The following is an 18,248-nucleotide window of genomic DNA, read 5'->3' as shown; positions in this document are numbered from 1 at the left end:
TTTTCTGTCAAAATCCAGGTCACATACGTCCTAGATGTTTCAAATATTTAAAACTTGTGAAAAAGCTTGTGGCTCGTTCTCTTTACTCTGCTAGGGCTGATTATTTTCCTTCACCCTCTCAAAAACCCAAAAATAAAATTGATATTTCCAACAGACCTCAGCAAAAAATTTGGGTTGAAAAGTCCACGTTTAAATGCTTATCTGCGATTACTTCTTTAAAAGCAAGTACTACTAATGATTGGTATTTTGACAGTGGGTGTTCACGACATATGACCGGTGTTAAAGAGTTTCTGAAAAACTATCAACAAATCACCGGTGGAGCTGTTACCTTTGGAAACGGAAAAAAGGGTGAAGTGCTAGGGAAAGGATCGCTAAATCATGAGAATCTGCCAAAGCTGAAGAATGTACTACTTGTAGAAGGACTCACGTCAAATCTGATAAGCATCAGCCAGCTATGTGATCAAGATCTTGAAGTCAGATTCAACAAATTCGCATGTCGAGTATTAGACAAAGACGAGAATTGTGTTATTCAAGGAACTCGATCATCTGACAACTGCTATATTCTTGTCTCTGCTGGTATGAACTGTTTCAACAGTCTGTCAGACTCTACAGTGCTTTGGCACAAAAGAATATCTCATGAATTCTCCGCACCTAAAACACCTCAACAAAATGGAGTGGTTGAACGCAAAAATCGCACTCTGCAAGAGATGGCCAGGGTCATGATGAACGCAAAGGAGATCGCTCCTCGTTTTTGGGCAGAAGCAGTTAACACTGCATGTCATATTATAAATCGAGTCTATCTTCGACCAGGTACCACTAAAACTCCGTACGAAATTTGGAAAGGACCACTGGAAGAGGAACCAACAAAGGAATCGGAAAACAGCTCCAGTGTCGCACCAACAGTTCCAACAGTTGATGCAGCCTCTACCAATTCAGAAGAAAGTGATGTCAATTCTGAAACAGGAGACGAAGCTGAAGTCAGGCCTCTCGAATTGGATGATCAAACTCACAAGGAACCCTCAAGAAGAGTCAAAAAGAATCATCCAGTGGATCAAGTCATTGGCCCGGTAGAAGAAGGAATTCAAAACCCGAGGCTTTAGCGATGCTGATTGGGCAGGTGATGCAGACGATCGAAAAAGCACAACTGGAGGATGTTTCTATCTTGGGAACAATCTCGTGTCCTGGTACAGCAAAAAACAGAATAGTATCTCGCTTTCCACTGCTGAATCGGAATATATCGCCGCTGGTAGTTGTTGTGCCCAACTCTTATGGATGAAACAAATGGTATGTGATTATGGTATTAGTCAAGATTTATTGCATATTTATTGTGACAATATGAGTGCGATTAATATTTGCAAGAATCCAGTACAGCACTCTCGAACTAAGCATATTGAAATTCGCTACCATTTCATTAGAAATCTTGTAGAGGAAGGAACTGTCTCATTAGAGTATGTCACAACGGAGAAACAACTTGCTGACATCTTTACTAAACCCCTAGATGCACAAAGGTTTGATTCCTTGCGAAATTCGCTTGGAATTTGTATTGTCTGACCTGTGCAGTTGCATAAACTGTTGCAACAGTCTGTGTCCAGACTTGCAACTTTTAAAGTTTTATGGACACATCACGCATACTGCATTTTGTTCATCTAGGTTATGCATTAGACATATTGCATGTGATGAGACCCCTTGTGTATTGGATACTATCTGTACTTTCGTATCTTGTGAGGTAGAACTTCATCAATCCCCAAATGATAGCTACAGAGGTTTTAGCTTATTTACTACCCTTCACAGTCTTGTCATGGTTGAACACACTCATAAGGTAAAGCTGCCGCTCCAAATGAGTGAAAGCTACTCTTGAATTTTCGTTAATTCTATATATAAAATGTCAATCAATTGGTCTGTGAATAGTTCGAAGCCTTTTTGAGTTGAGTCAGTAAATCACGTGGCCGAAAGCTCGCTACAAGGCTCAATTAGAAAGCCCAAGGGACTACACATTGCACGACCATTATAAATTTTATATGCGGTCAGTGAATAGTTCGAAGCCTTTTTGAGTCGAGCCGGTAAACCACATGACCGAACACTCACTACACGACTCAATTAGAAAGCCCAGGGGACTACACATTGCACGATCATAACTATCTCGCTATTTTAATTGCTCTGCTCTTCATGAATAAGCTACCTTTGATAGTGTGTGTATGCTGCCTAATAAGAGTGTTTTTGTGCTTGATTTGAGGATACTAAATTTGCTGTTAGTCTCCTTAGTCTATCTCTTGGAGCTTGCTTTTTGTTAAAATTGAAGATAAACCCCATGGTTTGATAGTCCTAATAGTATCCTATTCACTTGTGTTTATTCACTCATTTTTTTCTCACGTTTATTTTTCGTCTTAGTTATTTGCCTCTGCATGTTAGGCATTTATTTATTTATTTATTAAAAAAAAAAAATTCCGGGGTGGGTTCGTAATTTTTGGCGGTAATATATTTCTTCGGAGTAACTCACTGTTCTGAGCATTTTTTTCTTCTCGAAGTTTATTTGAACTGTGTTGGGCTTCATATGCGAAAGTTGAGAGTTGTTGTATCTGAATTTGATTTTCATTAATTGAATTTATTGTGAGCATAATTATTATATTTGCAATTCTCTCACTTGACTATTCCTAATTGCTAAACTACCCCTGAGCAGAGCAACAGTCATCCTTGGAGAATCCCGTATTCAATTTTTTTCTCTCCAATTTTTCTTCTTCCCTACTGCTCTGTTTGCTTCTTCTTCTTCTTTTGCAGCAAAACCCCAAAAATTCAACACAGTCGAAGGGAATCAACAACATCGTCATGGAAAAAAAAAAAAAAAAAAAAAAATTCGGTGGTTCATCCTCGTCGTCCAAACGACGGTCCTCACGGCCGCCTTCGTCGAGAATTTTGGCAATCTGCCACTCATTTTGGTCCCTAGGTTTTCTCCACCGCTGTCGCCGCCAGTCTCACCGCCGTCACCGTTCATCTATTCTCCACCATCTCCTCAACTGCCACACTCGCCGGCTGCCCAATCGTCACCACCACCGTGTGCACCGCCATCGCACCACCCAAACCGGCCTCACCTGCAACCCGCCACCTCGCCGCTCTCGTCGACGCGTTACTCACTCTGCCTCGCCTTCCGCTACTCGCACCACCGCAGGTCACTCTGCACCGGATCCCGTGGTGCCTATCTCTGCTGTCGATGCTTTTAATTCTCGGTTCTTTCTCCGAGCGCATCAAACCCGGTGGCGTCTGTCAAGTGCTTCATGATTTTTATGCCAACCTACCTAGTGGGGTCTCTGATTGTCGAAGTCGTTTTTACGAAAAAGAAACTCGACTATTTTACTGCCCTTGCTCAGAAAGGGGGAGATTATTCTTGAGGGGGAGTTGACAACGAAGCATCAACCCAGGAGGAACCGCATACAGGGGGAGCTGATGCAGCTGCTGGAACTACTACTGATCCAACTGTTGTTGCTCCAACTGTTCCAACAGTTGATGGTACAACAGCTGAAGTTGATACGAATGATGACGAGGAGTTGTTCGTTGATGCTGAATATATTCTGGATTAGTTTTTTTTGTGGTTGTCGAATTCATTTTCTGAACAACGGCCTCTAATAGTCTGCTAGGCTTAACTTTTTTCTTGTTTTGTTAACTGCTGTTTTCTTTAACTGTTCTAACAGTTACTCTATTATGCAGTCTAATGTTTTGTCAGGTATTTGATCAAGGGGGAGGACTTGATTATAATAAATAGATGACAAAGGGGGAGATTGTTAGAATCCGAGAGGATTCTATTTCGGTTTTTCAACACGTGTGCGAAAAACGTGTATAAAAACTAGGGAAGTTTCCTTAGTTCTTTAAACTCTTATTTTGTCATTAATTTATTTAATTGCCTAAGTGTTTTATTAACAAGGAATTTATTTGTCTAAGACTTTCCTTGTTTACATAACTCTTTTTTCCTTACGTGAAGATTATATCTAACCTAATGGGCTCTAATTTTGTAGGGCTCTACTAATTCACCTAAGGAAGTATAAGAAGGGCAACATCAACGTTTTTATACGTTGTCCCTTTTATTTTGAGAGAAAACTATTTTCTGCTCTTACGTTGCTGCTCCAGAATTCCTGATCTTAAATCGAGAAGAAAATACAGAAAAAGGAGTTTGCTTCTTTCACCGAAAAGAAGATCGGTTCTTCGGGAGGAGAACTCAGAAGATCTCGGGAGGAGGTCGATCCGCCGACTGAGGGACTCAGCGTTGAAGGAATTTCAACCGTGCGGAAAGGGACGTGCTGCAAAGTGAAGATTCACAATTCAGCGTAGGATACAAGAACGGCGTCGACAAAGAGGGAGTCTTTGCATTTTCGATTAAGTCCTATTACTGTATTCGTAAAACTAAAAATTAGTGAATTTCATTTGCAGGTCCCCGTGGATGTAGGGTACAATTGTATCCGAACCACTTTAAAATTTGTGTCTTTTTATTACTGTTCCATTAACTGTTGCAACTCTTCGTAAGCTAAAACTGAATCTGGGATTTATCGGACACAAATTTATAATTAATTTGCACGAAATAATTCTATCAGGGCCTAACACTCAATTGGTATAACACTTGTTATAAAACATATTTGTAAAAGGGCTTATTTAACACTGTTAGAATTTATTTCGTGCAGATATAAATTATTTGTGTCAGATTCAGTTTTTCGTTACTGTTGCGTGAAGTATTGCAACAGTTCGTGAAGCAGTTCGTAAAAACAGAAATAAACGAGACACAAATTTTAATGTGGTTCGAATACAATTGTACCCTACATCCACGGGGACCTGCAAATAAAATTTACTAATTTTTAGTTTTACGAATACAATAATAGGACTTAATCGAAATACAAAGATTCCCTCTTTGTCGACGCCGTTCTTGTATACTACGCTGAATTATAAATCTTCAATTTGCAGCACGTCCCTTGCTCCGCACGGTTGAACTCCCTTCAACGTTGAATCCCTCAGTCGGCGGATCGATCTCCTCCCGAGATCTGTTTAAGCCCCTCTCCCGAAGAACCGATCTTCTTTTTGTATAGAAGAAGCAAACTTGTGATACTCCTTGAATCTTGGTGTCTTCAACACAAAGCCTTGAAGCCGGTATATTTTCTATGAAAATCACGTATCACGATGGAACAATAAAAAACGAGAGCCAAGAATATTTTCTGTGAAAAACTTCTCTCGATCAAAGACGTTCCGGCAGCAGCAAAGAAAAGAGAAATCTTTTTTCTCTCAAAATAAAGGCACACGCTACACACACGTTGATGCTCTTGTTTATATATATTTCCTTAGAGAATAGTAGATCCCTACACAAAATTAGAGCCCATTAGGTTAGATTTGATCTCACGTAAGGAAAGAAAGAGTTGTGTAACAAGAAAGGTCTTAGTCAAGAAAATTCCTTGTTAACAAAACATTTAGGCAATTACCATAAATTAATGACAAAATAAGAGTTAAAAGAACTAAGGAAACTTCCCTAGTTTTTATACACGGTTTTCACACACGTGTTGAAAACCCGAAATTAGAATCCTCTCGGGTTCTAACAATCTCCCCCTTTGTCATCTATTTATTATGATCAAGTCCTCCCCCTTAGTCAAATACCTGAAAATAAAACAATTAGATGATAGACGAAAGCAATAAAACTAAGGATCATCATCAACTCTTTCAACAACAAGAGTGGCATCAACTGCTGCAATAGTAGGTGCCACAGTTTCAGCAACTGTTCCCACAGTAGTGGCTTCGGCAGGTGGTTCACAACGGAGTCAGCTCCCCCTGCATGTGTGTCTTCCACTGTGAATGATCCTTAGGCAGCTCCCCTTGTAAATGACTTCATTCTTCCCCTTTGCTTACTTGGCTTTGTAGACTTGGAGGGCGACGTGGTAAATCACCCACGTGATAAAAGACTCAGCAAATAACGTTGGCATTATAGCACCTCCTTTTATATTCTTGTGAAGACCTAAACCAATTAATGACAATAAACATCTCCATAGAATTCCACTTGGTGTTGTGGACTTAGAATCCCACCGAGATTCTAACACTCTCCCCCTTTGGCATTGATTGGTCAGAACATTTACTCCCTCTAAATATATGATACATGCATGAACAAGGGTCAGCAAATTCAAAATAACATCTGCAAATATAAACAGTTGCAACTGTTTATCAAACAGTTCAGCAGATAGTGTACATTTGTTCAATTTAGCAAAGAACAACAAAAAATATGCAGTGGCAGAATCAACTTCCCTTTACAATGAATTCCTCCGTATTTGTCCTGTATTTCTGCACTATTCCAACAACTGTATGATGCATTGTCTCAACAGTTGTCTGAACTCCCCCTGCATTCATGCACTGTTCCAGCAACTGTCTGATGCACTGTCGCAACAGTTGTCGGAACTCCCCCTGTGTTCATGCCATCGATACTGTTCTTTTCTCCCCCTTTCTGGGCAATCACCATGCATAGATAACTCAACATGGTGCACGTAGATGTTCAAACACTTAACAAAAAGATCTTGATGATTCGAGCAAGCTGTTCAAACACTTAACAAAAAGGTCAAACGTAGAGAGAATTTTGAAAGTAAGTGAGAAGAATCACCATACATAACATGCACACAAAATCACAAACTCACAACTCAATACCACACGATAATTGCAATGCGAAAATCAAAGGATAGTGATATCAAATCCAACATAAAATAACAAAGACTACAGACTTTGCCAAACTTCCTAAGAAACGTGGAGATGAGAGGAGTAAACTCAATAGATCCGGCTGCAACAAAAAAATAAATTTTACCGGCACATAAACAAAAATCCCGTCTCTCTTTCTCTCTCTCTTTTTTTTTTTTTTTTTTTTTTTTTTTTTTAAATAATGCCTAATGCAAGACAAGAAGTAAACATGAGAAATAAACATGAGTGAAGAGACATATGTGAATAGGATACTGCATGGACAAACAAAACATATGGGATTTATCTTCACATTCACGATAAGCGCAATCCCCAAAAATCCGACTACCAATGCAACCAACAAACTTAATAATCCCAAGTCAAACACAAAGATGCTCGTATTAGGTAGCGTACACACACGTCTAATGGTAGCTTTTTCTCATGAAAAATAGAGCAATTAAAAGGAACGAGATTATGGTGGTCGTGCAATGTGTAGTCCCCTGGGCTTTCTAATTGAGCCTTGTAGTGAGTGTTCGGTCAAGTGGTTTACTGGCTCGACTCAACTAGGCTTCGAACTATTCACTGACCATATGTATAATTTATATTGGCCGTGCAATGTGTAGTCCCCTGGGCTTTCTAATTGGGCTATGTAGCGAGCTTTCGGCCACGTGATTTACTGACTCGACTCAAAAAGGCTTCGAACTATTCACTGACCAAATGGTTGTAGATATATATATTAGTAACAGTAGTTCAAGAGAGCTTTCATACATTAAAAGAGGCAGCTTTTCCCTATAAAAACATCCAACCATGACAAGACTATTCAGAGAAATAAATAAGTTGGAGCCTTTTAAGTAATCATTTTGGGAATTGGTGAAGTTCTACCCCCACAAAATTTAGAAGTACACGAAGTATCAAACTCACATTTGTCTCAATCATATGCAGTATGCTTAATGCAGGTCCTATATGAGATGCAAAAACATATGAAGTGTCCTACCACTAAAAGTTGCAAGTCTGGACACACAGACTGTTGCAACAGTTCATCCAACTGCATCAGATTAAACAACATAAATTCCCAGCGATTTTCGCAAGGAATCAAATTTATGTGCATCAAGGGTTTTTGCAAAAGCATCAGTTAATTCATTCTCCGTTGCAGCATAATCAATTGAGACAACCCCCTTTTCGACCAAGCCCCTTATGAAAAGATGACAAATATCAGTAAGCTTAGTTCTCGAATGCTGAATTGGATTCATAAACTTATTTTTCGCATACAAATTATCACAATTCAGATTACCAAGTTTTTTATTCCCCAAACTAGCTTTGTCACCAGAACTGTTGGAACAGTTAGTACTATCATCACATGAGTTTAAAGAAGTAATGGCAGATAAACAATTAAGATCAGACTTCTTTACCCAGATTTTTTGTTGAGATTTATTCACTAAATCAACCTTTATCTTGGGTTTTTGAGACGACACAAAAGTGTGATCAATTTTAGCGGAAAGTGGTGAGCGGGCCATTATTCTTTTAACCATTTTCAAGTACTTAAAACACCTGGGTCGTATATGACCAGGAACATGACAAAAATGACAGGTAGGGACAAAGCGTTTTCTTGGAGATGACTGTGTTGATGCAACTGTCGCAACAGTTTGTGAAACAATGGATTGTTTAACAAAATTGATTTTTCTTTTTGAATCTTCTTTCTGTTTCAATGCATCATTAGATAGTTGATTACCCCCTATACCTATACGACAGTAGTTCGGCTGATTTTTGTTCAAAATTTCATTCAAGGTTACTCTACCAGTATTAAACTTAGAAATAACATCTTGGGTTTGAGCAAATTTAGCCTTCAAGCTATCTATTTCTCTACTAGAAGAAATAACATTTTGTTCAAGAGTAGAAATTCTTACCTTCAACACTTTATTTTCCTCTATGAGAACATGTTTATCCTTTTCAAGGCGCTTATTTACCTCAGATACTTCAAGCCACTTCCGGTACATTTTTTCATATACATCTTTCACCTCTTCGAGGGTTGGCTCTTCATCATCACTACTGCTCTCAGATTCACCTGCAAAATTAAATGGTGAAGTCAGACTATTGTCCTTATTTAAAGATAATTCATCATACCTGAAATCTGTCGGACAGACTGTTGCAACAGTTCCCTCGGTTCTGCTCATCGAAGTAGTACCACTAAATGCCATAAAGTTAGTGGTTTGATATCCTTTGTTGTTCTCATCCTCATCACTGTCCTCTTTATCACTCCAAACAGTGGTGAGTGACATCTTGTTTTTCTTCAAAGTGTTCGCACACTCGGCCTGAATATGTCCAAAACCCCCACACTCTCGACATTGCTTTCTCCTAGACTTTGCATCACCAAAATAACCATTATTAGAAAACTTTTTAAATTTGTTAGGGTTAACAGACTTACCTGATTGAGAGGAATTTTCTCTATTTTCAATTTTTTGACGCAGGCTTTCGAGGTTATTTGACATAATTGCTAAGGATTCTTCAACATCAATGTCACACTCATGAAATGTTTGGCCTTGTGAGATGCCATGGGAAGCTTCAGCTTGGAATGCCACATTCTTCACCTTTTTCTTTTCTCGAATATTTGCTCTAAAATTCATTTCTTGGGTTTGCAGTTTACCCATGAGTTCATCTAGCTTTAGCGTATTGATATCTCTCACTTCTTCGATTGCTGCAACTCTGTAAGCGAATCTTTCTGGTAATGAACGTAGTGCCTTTCTTACCAACTTTGTTTCCGAGTATTGTTCACCTAGTGCATACGATTCATTTGAAATATCACACAGCTTAGCGTGGAAATCAGCTATCGTCTCGTCCTCCTCCATATGAAGACTCTCAAATCTCGTGGCTAGCATCTGCAGCTTAGATGTTTTAACAGTTGATGTGCCTTCATACGTCACTTGTAGGATCTCCCATGCCTTTTTTGCTGATTCACACGATGCTATCAGTTTGAACTGATTGTCACCAACGCCATTGAAAATTGAGTTTATCGCCCTTGAGTTGTAATTGGCAAGTAATATCTCTTCATTAGTCCATGCTTCTTCTGGTTTTACCGTTTGCGTACCATCCGTTCCTTTAGCCATGGGCGGGGTCCAACCAGTCACGATAGCACGCCAAGCTCGTTCATCAACGGACTTGATGAACATCTTCATCTTCGATTTCCAGTAAGAGTAGTTTGATCCATCCAAGAGAGGTGGTCGTACTGTAGACGCTCCTTCACGATGAAGCATATCTGCACAAAACAAATTAAAAAATTAAATCCCAAAATCTCACTAAGTGTATCTAGTGACAGGCTCTTGATGCCAATTGTTAGAATTTATTTCGTGCAGATATAAATTATTTGTGTCAGATTCAGTTTTTCGTTACTGTTGCGTGAAGTGTTGCAACAGTTCGTGAAGCAGTTCGTAAAAACAGAAATAAACGAGACACAAATTTTAATGTGGTTCGAATACAATTGTACCCTACATCCACGGGGACCTTCAAATAAAATTTACTAATTTTTAGTTTTACGAATACAATAATAGGACTTAATCGAAATACAAAGACTCCCTCTTTGTCGACGCCGTTCTTGTATACTACGCTGAATTATAAATCTTCAATTTGCAGCACGTCCCTTGCTCCGCACGGTTGAACTCCCTTCAACGTTGAATCCCTCAGTCGGCGGATCGATCTCCTCCCGAGATCTGTTTAAGCCCCTCTCCCGAAGAACCGATCTTCTTTTTGTATAGAAGAAGCAAACTTGTGATACTCCTTGAATCTTGGTGTCTTCAACACAAAGCCTTGAAGTCGGTATATTTTCTATGAAAATCACGTATCACGATGGAACAATAAAAAACGAGAGCCAAGAATATTTTCTGTGAAAAACTTCTCTCGATCAAAGACGTTCCGGGAGCAGCAAAGAAAAGAGAAATCTTTTTCTCTCAAAATAAAGGCACACGCTACACACACGTTGATGCTCTTGTTTATATATATTTCCTTAGAGAATAGTAGAGCCCTACACAAAATTAGAGCCCATTAGGTTAGATTTGATCTAACGTAAGGAAAGAAAGAGTTGTGTAACAAGAAAGGTCTTAGTCAAGAAAATTCCTTGTTAACAAAACACTTAGGCAATTACCATAAATTAATGACAAAATAAGAGTTAAAAGAACTAAGGAAACTTCCCTAGTTTTTATACACGGTTTTCACACACGTGTTGAAAACCCGAAATTAGAATCCTCTCGGATTCTAACAAACACACTAAAAAATGTATGTAGAAATTATCGTTAGCAATTTTCTTAACAAGGATATATAATAATATATTCTTTTTAGTAACGAAAGAATCCGCAACCAACTCATATAGGTGAACCGGGTAAATTTATAATTTTATATAATAGTTTGCAAACTATACGAGAGACGTAAATAACACTAAAATAATCATGTGAGACAAACTCGAATTATTGACTGTTAGACAAGAAAATTTGAATTGAAGTCATACACTCAATTAGTCTAACCACTATATCATTTTTTACCGGACAAATATAATATTATTTAGAACTATAGGGTATAGGCCTAGGGCGATGCATTATTTAAATCTCATTATCTTCAATTAGATGTGCCTAACAATCAATTGGTTCAAATTTGCTAAAAAAATAATTATATTTGCACATTTACTTTTTCACCCTCAATCTCTATATATATTATGTAGTGATCTCTCTTGGTATAACATCAATAAGATGCACAATAACACGTGTAAATTAATTAATATTTAAATTTAAATAATTTGCAGTGTATCGCATATAATCATTTGAACATTAGGGCATTTTTTATTATAATATAATTGACGAGGGTTGACTTTGGAGGACTTGGTGGTAATTTCACAGGGCACGGAAAACGGAAGGGGAAACGGGAAAACGCAGTTCCCCATAACCCATCACACGCCTTCAAGTGCAAAGAAAACGCCGTTTACTCCACGAAGTCAACGACACTACCACAGGCTGAAGAAAAATGGTGTGTTTTACGACGTCGTATAACGTGGGCATTGAATGCAGGAAAAAGCAAAAACAGCAAACGAAAATTACCACTTAAGTATGGTTTTACTTCCTTCTACAGCTAATCTGCCCACAATTTTCTTCCCCTTTTGTCACGATTGTTTTCCATCCCCATTCCCCATTGCCTCTGTACTGTGTGTGTGTGCGCTTTTTTCGCGCGTGTGAAAAAAGATAAATTACCTTTTTTTATGGGAGAAAAAGCTAGGTGGGAGATGAAGACGATCAGCATTATGTTGGCGGTGGTGGTCGAACTGCTGATCGGAGCGTCGCCGGCGAATGCATTTTATCTCCCCGGCGTTGCGCCGCGTGATTTCCGTACGGTTAGTCTTTTTCTCTGATTCTGAAAATTAGTGGGCTATTATTTTAATTTATCTGGGATATTTTCGTAATTTTGAAAAAAATTGAAATAAAATTTGGGGGTGAATTTTTGATTTGTTGTATGGCTCTCTTGTATATATATATATATATATATATATATATATGTGTGTGTGTGTGTGTGTGTGTGTGTGTGTGTGTGTGTGTGTGTGTGTGTGCAGGGTGAAGTTCTTGAAGTTAAAGTGAACAAACTTTTCTCAACAAAGACACAATTGCCATATGATTACTATTTCTTAAGTTATTGCAAACCTCCAAAGATTAGTAACAGAGCCGAAAACTTAGGAGAAGTTCTTCGCGGTGATCGGATCGAGAATTCCGTATATAGTGTAAGTATTTGTTATTCTGATCTAAAGAAAAAAAACACAATTATTTTTGTTGTTTCGTTTGTCCATATAACTTCGTTAATGTATGCGCGTTCCAGTTTCGAATGAGAGAACCACAATCGTGTAAAGTAGCATGCAGAGTGGAACTAACCGAAGCATCTGCTAAGAACTTTCGAAAGAAGATCAACGATGATTATCGCGTCAATATGTAAGCTTTCGTCGTTAGCCGTTTGTTCGTTTATATAAGTTTTTTTTAGTATTTTAGTGTTAAGTATTTTAGTGTTTGCATGTAGGATTTTGGACAATCTTCCTGTTGCAGTTGTTTGGCGAAGTAAGGATGGAAGTGAACGGAAAATTTACGAACGAGGATTCCCGGTTGGATTTAAAGGGAAATTTTCCGGAGTAAGATTCAATTACGTTTAAATATATTTTTTATTTTCTTACGAATTTCTTGTATACTTATTCATTTTACGATTAATCGTTGTTTTATGGAGCAGAGCAAAGACCAGAGATATTTTATATACAACCATCTTAACTTCAAAGTTAAATATCACCCCGATCCTGATGCCGATACTTCTCGTGTTGTCGGTTTTGAGGTCACTCCTCTAAGGTTTGTGTTCTAGTATCTTTTTCTTTTTTTCTTTTCTTTTTTATCATTTTTTTAAATTTTGATTATTGCAAAACAGCATAAATCACCGTTACAAGAAATGGAACGAAAACAGCACAAAGTTATTAACGTGCAATGCCAACAACAAACAAGTACTTCAACCGGGTTTACTTTCTCAAGAAATCAACTCAAACAAGGAGATAGTATTCACCTACGATGTTTCCTTCGAGGTTCGCCGTTTTCAATAACAGGGTTAATTGCATTCAACACCCCTGTCTTTACTCCAATTGTTAAAAACCCCTCCGTGTTATAAATACTAGCAAAACCCCCCCTATGATTCAATTTTATTAACAAACTACCCCCTAAATTTCTGTACTTCGACTTCTAAACGCTCGTTTTTTTCACAGTCAAGTGATATCCGATGGGCATCAAGATGGGACACATATCTCCTAATGAACGACGACCAAATCCACTGGTTCTCGATCATAAATTCCTTAATGATTGTCCTTTTCTTATCGGGCATGGTAGCTATGATAATGATGAGAACCCTTTATCGAGACATAGCCAATTACAACCAATTGGACCAAGAAGAGGTCCAGGAAGAAACGGGGTGGAAATTAGTCCACGCAGACGTTTTCAGATCGCCCACAAACACCAGCCTTCTCTGTGTCTACGTAGGGACAGGTGTCCAAGTCTTCGGCATGACATTTGTCACCATGATATTCGCCATGCTCGGTTTTCTCTCCCCTTCTAACCGAGGCGGTTTAATGACGGTCATGGTTTTCTTGTGGACATTCATGGGCTTATTCGCGGGTTACTCGTCGAGTTATCTTTACAAAACATTCAACGGCAAAGATTGGAAAACGGTTTCTTTAAAAACGGCACTCACATTCCCTTCGGTACTTTTCATCGTCTTTTTTGTGCTGAACACTCTCATATGGGGGGAGAAATCATCCGGTGCAGTTCCTTTTAGTACAATGTTCGCACTAGTACTATTATGGTTCGGTATTTCGTTACCGTTGGTTTTCTTAGGTAGCTTCTTGGGAGCGAAAACCCCCGTGTCGGAGAATCCGGTTAAAACGAATAAAATTCCTAGGCCGATTCCGATTCAGCCATGGTACATTCATCCGTTATTCGCGATGCTTTTCGGTGGGGTTTTGCCATACGGGGCGGTGTTTGTGGAGCTTTTCTTTATACTGACTTCGGTTTGGCTGAACCAGTTTTATTACATATTCGGATTCCTTTTCGTGGTGTTTGTGATTCTTTTGGTGACGTGTGCGGAGATTACTATCGTGATGTGCTATTTCCAGCTGTGTAATGAGGATTACAGGTGGTGGTGGAGGGCTTACTTGACTTCTGGTGCTTCGGCTTTGTACCTATTCATGTACGCGGTTTTCTACTTCTGCACGAAGCTGGAAATTACGAAAATGGTGTCGGGGGTCATGTACTTCGGGTACATGTTTGTTATTGCGTACGCGTTTTTTATACTCACGGGGACGACTGGTTTCTGTGCTTGTTTCTGGTTTGTGAGGAAGATTTACTCGTCCGTCAAGATCGATTAGTTAAGGACGAGGATTTACGATTTTCCTCGTAAGAACGAGGGTGATAAGAGTTCATAGTTGATATCTTGATGTACGGCTTAAACTGTAATTTTTATTTTTGGTGGTTAAAAATGTGTTACTGTAGTTGATGAAATGAAACTGCAGCTGTTTTTTATATGAACATTTATGTTGGCCCTTGGAATCTGGATCTTTAATTAAATATTAATTTGTTTAGCAAACTGATTTAATTTTTGAATTTAAATGTTCCAATCAATTTTTAGCATTTATTAAATATTATTTATTTATTAAGAAAAAGCAGATGAGTTTGTTGTACACTTGTACTTTTCCTTTTTCACTGTGAAAAGCAGTACGGGCAATACTTTTTCCATCCTTAAAAAAGAAAAAAGGAAAAATAAAGAAAGAGAAAATAGAGGAAATAAATATTCTTCCCGCCATTTCTAGCTCGCTCCATGCCACGATTCACCTTACCCTATGACACGTGGCAGTCTACGGCACCCACCTCCTCTGTCAGTCAGTAAATATTTTCCCCCAACCCCCCACCCCCAACCAGACGAAGCCATTTCTGTAGTTTGCACTCCAAACCGACGTCGTATGCTCCATCCTGCACTGCCATTCCCCATTTTCGATAAAACACACACACACACACACGCATTCCCCTATGTAAATCAATGTGATGCATAATCAGAGCTAAAAACATTTACGATTTTTAATCTCTTTCTCTCTCACACACAAAAACGCACTCGGATAAGAAATGGAAGACGGAAGCAGAGGAGCTGCGGTTGGTTTCGGCGATACGACGGCGGAAGAGGACGACAGCTTGGTGATGGCTTCGTCGCTCATCGTCGACGAAGAGACGGCGTTGGAGCTCTCGAAGCTTCTGGACCTGTTCCAGGCGCCTCCGCCGCCGATGAAGGTCCGGTTCATCGACGACCCGTACTCTTCGCTGGTGATTTTCCAGTCCTCGTCGGCTTACGTCACCATCAACGGCAACGAGGAGTCCTGCGGCTCCTCGTTCTCCGACTCCGACTCCTCCGTCATGGCCAGCGTCGACGTCTGCGGCGCCAGGAGGAACAGAGGCGCGTGGTGGTTCGACTCCACCGAGGCGCGTGAATGGTGGATGGAAGGAAGCGTCGGGGAGGCTGACGTGGATTTGGACAGATTTTTAACCGACGGTGGCGATTATGGCGATGAGGCGGAGGATCCAATGTGGGTGGAGTTTCTCAGCGAAACATTAGGATTAGGGCAACTCTAATTAGGGGAAAAAAAAAAAAAAAAAAAAAGGAAGAAGAAGGTTGACTGGGGTTTGACCGCCGTCTGTAAATCGATTTGGTTGTTGACTTCGTTTTGAACGGAGAAATTGTAAAGTTCAATTCTCTAACATAAGATCCAACTTTTTTGCTGATTCAGTTCTTCTTTTCCACAAAACTGTAGATAATCTTCTTTATGAACATGCCTTCTATCTGTTTGCATAAATGCTTCAATGGCGATAGTTATAGTAATCAAGAAGCCTATTTGCTTCTCTAAGCCCACTAAAGTAAGCTCCATGAGTGGTGGAGTACAGCCTTCTGTGTGTGGCTTCTCCTGCAAACATAATCTGAAGTTGTGGATTCAGTGGCTCAGCCAATACATCCATGTCGTCTCCACTCGATCCAACGGCTACGAAGCTGTACGATCCGAAAAACAGAGGATCACTCCCCCACTGGGTCCTCATCGCTTTAACAAACTCGAACCGCTTCCCGGAATTCGAGTTCGACGACAGCAAGTTCGTGGTGGTTGTTGAGAACCCTTTGGCAATCTCAGCTTCTTCGAGAGATTCGATCTCGAGCGCGTTTTTCCCTGTTATCCAAGACACCCAAACGCTCGAGTTAGTGTAGATCGGATATAACAAAGATGTCTTTCTGATCCAATCAGGAATCTTGGGGTGCCTTAGTTCGGAATTCGGTTGACGGAACACCATTTGCAGGAAGGGGGACTTGGTTTCTTGATCGTGTGGAGGTAGTTGTAAGAACACTTTGTTCACAACACCAAATCCGAGTTTCGAAATTGCCCGAATCTTGGAAATTGGCAGTGGTGGATCGAACATATGAATCCCATTTTTGAGGACTCCTAGTGAGACGGTAACTATCACATGATCGGCCGATAGAGACGTTCCGTCACTAAAATGCAGCTTCACAGGCCCAGATTCGTGCGATTGTTGCCATTCGATTTTTTCGACTTTTCGATTTAATTGGATCGTACCCGAAGGCAAAACAGAAGCTAGAGACTCGACCAGGCTCGTGTAGCCTCGAGCTATGGTAATCTCTTCCCCCGGAAAAATTGCGTCCGCGTACTCTCTCTCCGCGTTGTAATCAAGAACCGTTAAATCATCCGCAGAACTGTAACCCCTCTGTATATTCTCGTGCATCGCGAAAATTGCCTCCTCGATCGATTTCCGGCTCCAATTTCCGACCCCTTCGACACCTTCCCGACCTTTCGAAACTCCCCAATAAGCTTCGAGACCTCGCCTGAGAAAAGAACCAACACTCAGATTTTCACCATCAGGGCAATTCTTCCCTATTTCAGAGATGAGGTCACCATCTTCAACAACGGACTTGCCCCTCATGTGATTCATGAGATTCTTGAACAGGGTGGAAATGGGGTGGACAATGGATGGGCTGAGGCGGTGGCCACCTTCTGCTACGGTGGTTGGGTTGCCGGAATCGATGCCGATCATGCACTCCCATGGGCGGTGAGAGTGGAGCAGGTTTTGTTCTTGGGCGATTTTGTAAAGCGGGCTGCCTTCAATTCCGTGGATCCAAGTAGCGCCTTGCTCGATCCGATCGCCGCAGAACTCGGACGAGTTAATCCGGCCGCCGATCCTGCTTCCGCCCTCCACAACCATGAGCTCGAAAAGCTGCTTCAGGTGGGTGGATGTGTGGAGCTTGTTGGCGGCGGTGAGACCCGCCATTCCGGCGCCGACTACCACGACTCTGGGCTTTACGTTCGCCATTTTTTTCTCCCTTTCTTTATTGATTTCCCTTATCTTTTTTAGCTGCTCGATTATTTGCTTATTCACCGACAAAAAAGAAAAGGGACTGCTGAACTGGTGAAGATAAAGCTGTCTGTATGAACTCTTATTATAGTAGCAACTGAATGATGTACCTACCTTTCTTGAAATCTACCACTTTGTTACAATTATGTTTTGAGATTAAATTCTAACTTCTAAGGTGATCCTATTGAATATAAATCGGATTCTATTAATTTTTTGACGTGTCCTACTTTTAAGTCTTAACTCTTAATAAATCACGCTGATTATAACTAGGGTTAGAAATTAGCTGATTATAACTAGGGTTAGAGTTATAATTACGGTTAGAGGGGTTACGGGTTATGCTCAGTTTTCTTTTTCCTTTTCTTTTTCTTGCACCAAAAGGCGAAATCCCTCGCCCCCAGGGCCCCCATCCCTTGGCCCGACAAGGATTGATGAGGGAATGTAAATCATGGTAACTCAACGGCCCGTTAAGGTAGCGGACCCGGACCTGGTGCCCACAAGGAACCAACCTTATTGGAAATCCTTTTCTTTTTCTTCCAATTATTAGAACGAGCATTTTTTCCCGTGCGATGCACGGGATATTATTTCAAAAGTGAAAAAAAAATTAATCAATTTAATACATAATAAGAA

General features: G+C 40.0%; 3 protein-coding genes across 3 annotated transcripts; 2 read left to right on the top strand and 1 right to left on the bottom strand.

Annotated features, from left to right (window-relative positions):
- The first annotated feature begins 11,399 nt into the window (after positions 1 to 11,399).
- On the top strand, positions 11,400 to 14,808 carry LOC105966168 (transmembrane 9 superfamily member 7). The gene is made up of 7 exons (XM_012990735.2): positions 11,400 to 12,043; positions 12,260 to 12,424; positions 12,520 to 12,629; positions 12,715 to 12,823; positions 12,919 to 13,031; positions 13,108 to 13,258; positions 13,436 to 14,808. The coding sequence occupies exons 1-7, from the start codon at positions 11,912 to 11,914 to the stop codon at positions 14,588 to 14,590; spliced, it is 1,935 nt and encodes a 644-aa protein (XP_012846189.2). The 5' UTR covers positions 11,400 to 11,911; the 3' UTR covers positions 14,591 to 14,808.
- Positions 14,809 to 14,893: 85 nt separating this feature from the next.
- On the bottom strand, positions 14,894 to 17,579 carry LOC105966157 (putative polyamine oxidase 5). Its single transcript, XM_012990723.2, has one exon. The coding sequence runs from the start codon at positions 17,577 to 17,579 to the stop codon at positions 16,068 to 16,070; it is 1,512 nt and encodes a 503-aa protein (XP_012846177.2). The 3' UTR covers positions 14,894 to 16,067.
- Positions 15,342 to 15,992, top strand: LOC148767364 (uncharacterized). The gene has a single exon (XM_088823695.1). The coding sequence runs from the start codon at positions 15,342 to 15,344 to the stop codon at positions 15,840 to 15,842; it is 501 nt and encodes a 166-aa protein (XP_088679821.1). The 3' UTR covers positions 15,843 to 15,992.
- Positions 17,580 to 18,248: the final 669 nt, after the last annotated feature.

This window comes from Erythranthe guttata, chromosome 10, assembly GCF_056151865.1.
Source record: "Erythranthe guttata isolate IM_541 chromosome 10, IM_541, whole genome shotgun sequence".
Classification (NCBI taxonomy): domain Eukaryota; kingdom Viridiplantae; phylum Streptophyta; class Magnoliopsida; order Lamiales; family Phrymaceae; genus Erythranthe; species Erythranthe guttata.
The sequence above is the reverse complement of the archived record's forward strand: the minus strand, read 5'-3'. Positions and strand labels throughout refer to the sequence as shown.

Bases quoted from the DNA above. Each gene is read 5' to 3' on its own strand.
- LOC148767364 (XM_088823695.1), top strand. From the start codon at position 15,342: ATGGAAGACGGAAGCAGAGGAGCTGCGGTTGGTTTCGGCGATACGACG.
- LOC105966168 (XM_012990735.2), top strand. From the start codon at position 11,912: ATGGGAGAAAAAGCTAGGTGGGAGATGAAGACGATCAGCATTATGTTG. The intron at 12,044-12,259 runs GTTAGTCTTTTT...GTGTGTGTGCAG, and splicing joins CGCCGCGTGATTTCCGTACG to GGTGAAGTTCTTGAAGTTAA. The intron at 12,824-12,918 runs GTAAGATTCAAT...TTTATGGAGCAG, and splicing joins TTAAAGGGAAATTTTCCGGA to AGCAAAGACCAGAGATATTT.
- LOC105966157 (XM_012990723.2), bottom strand. From the start codon at position 17,579: ATGGCGAACGTAAAGCCCAGAGTCGTGGTAGTCGGCGCCGGAATGGCG.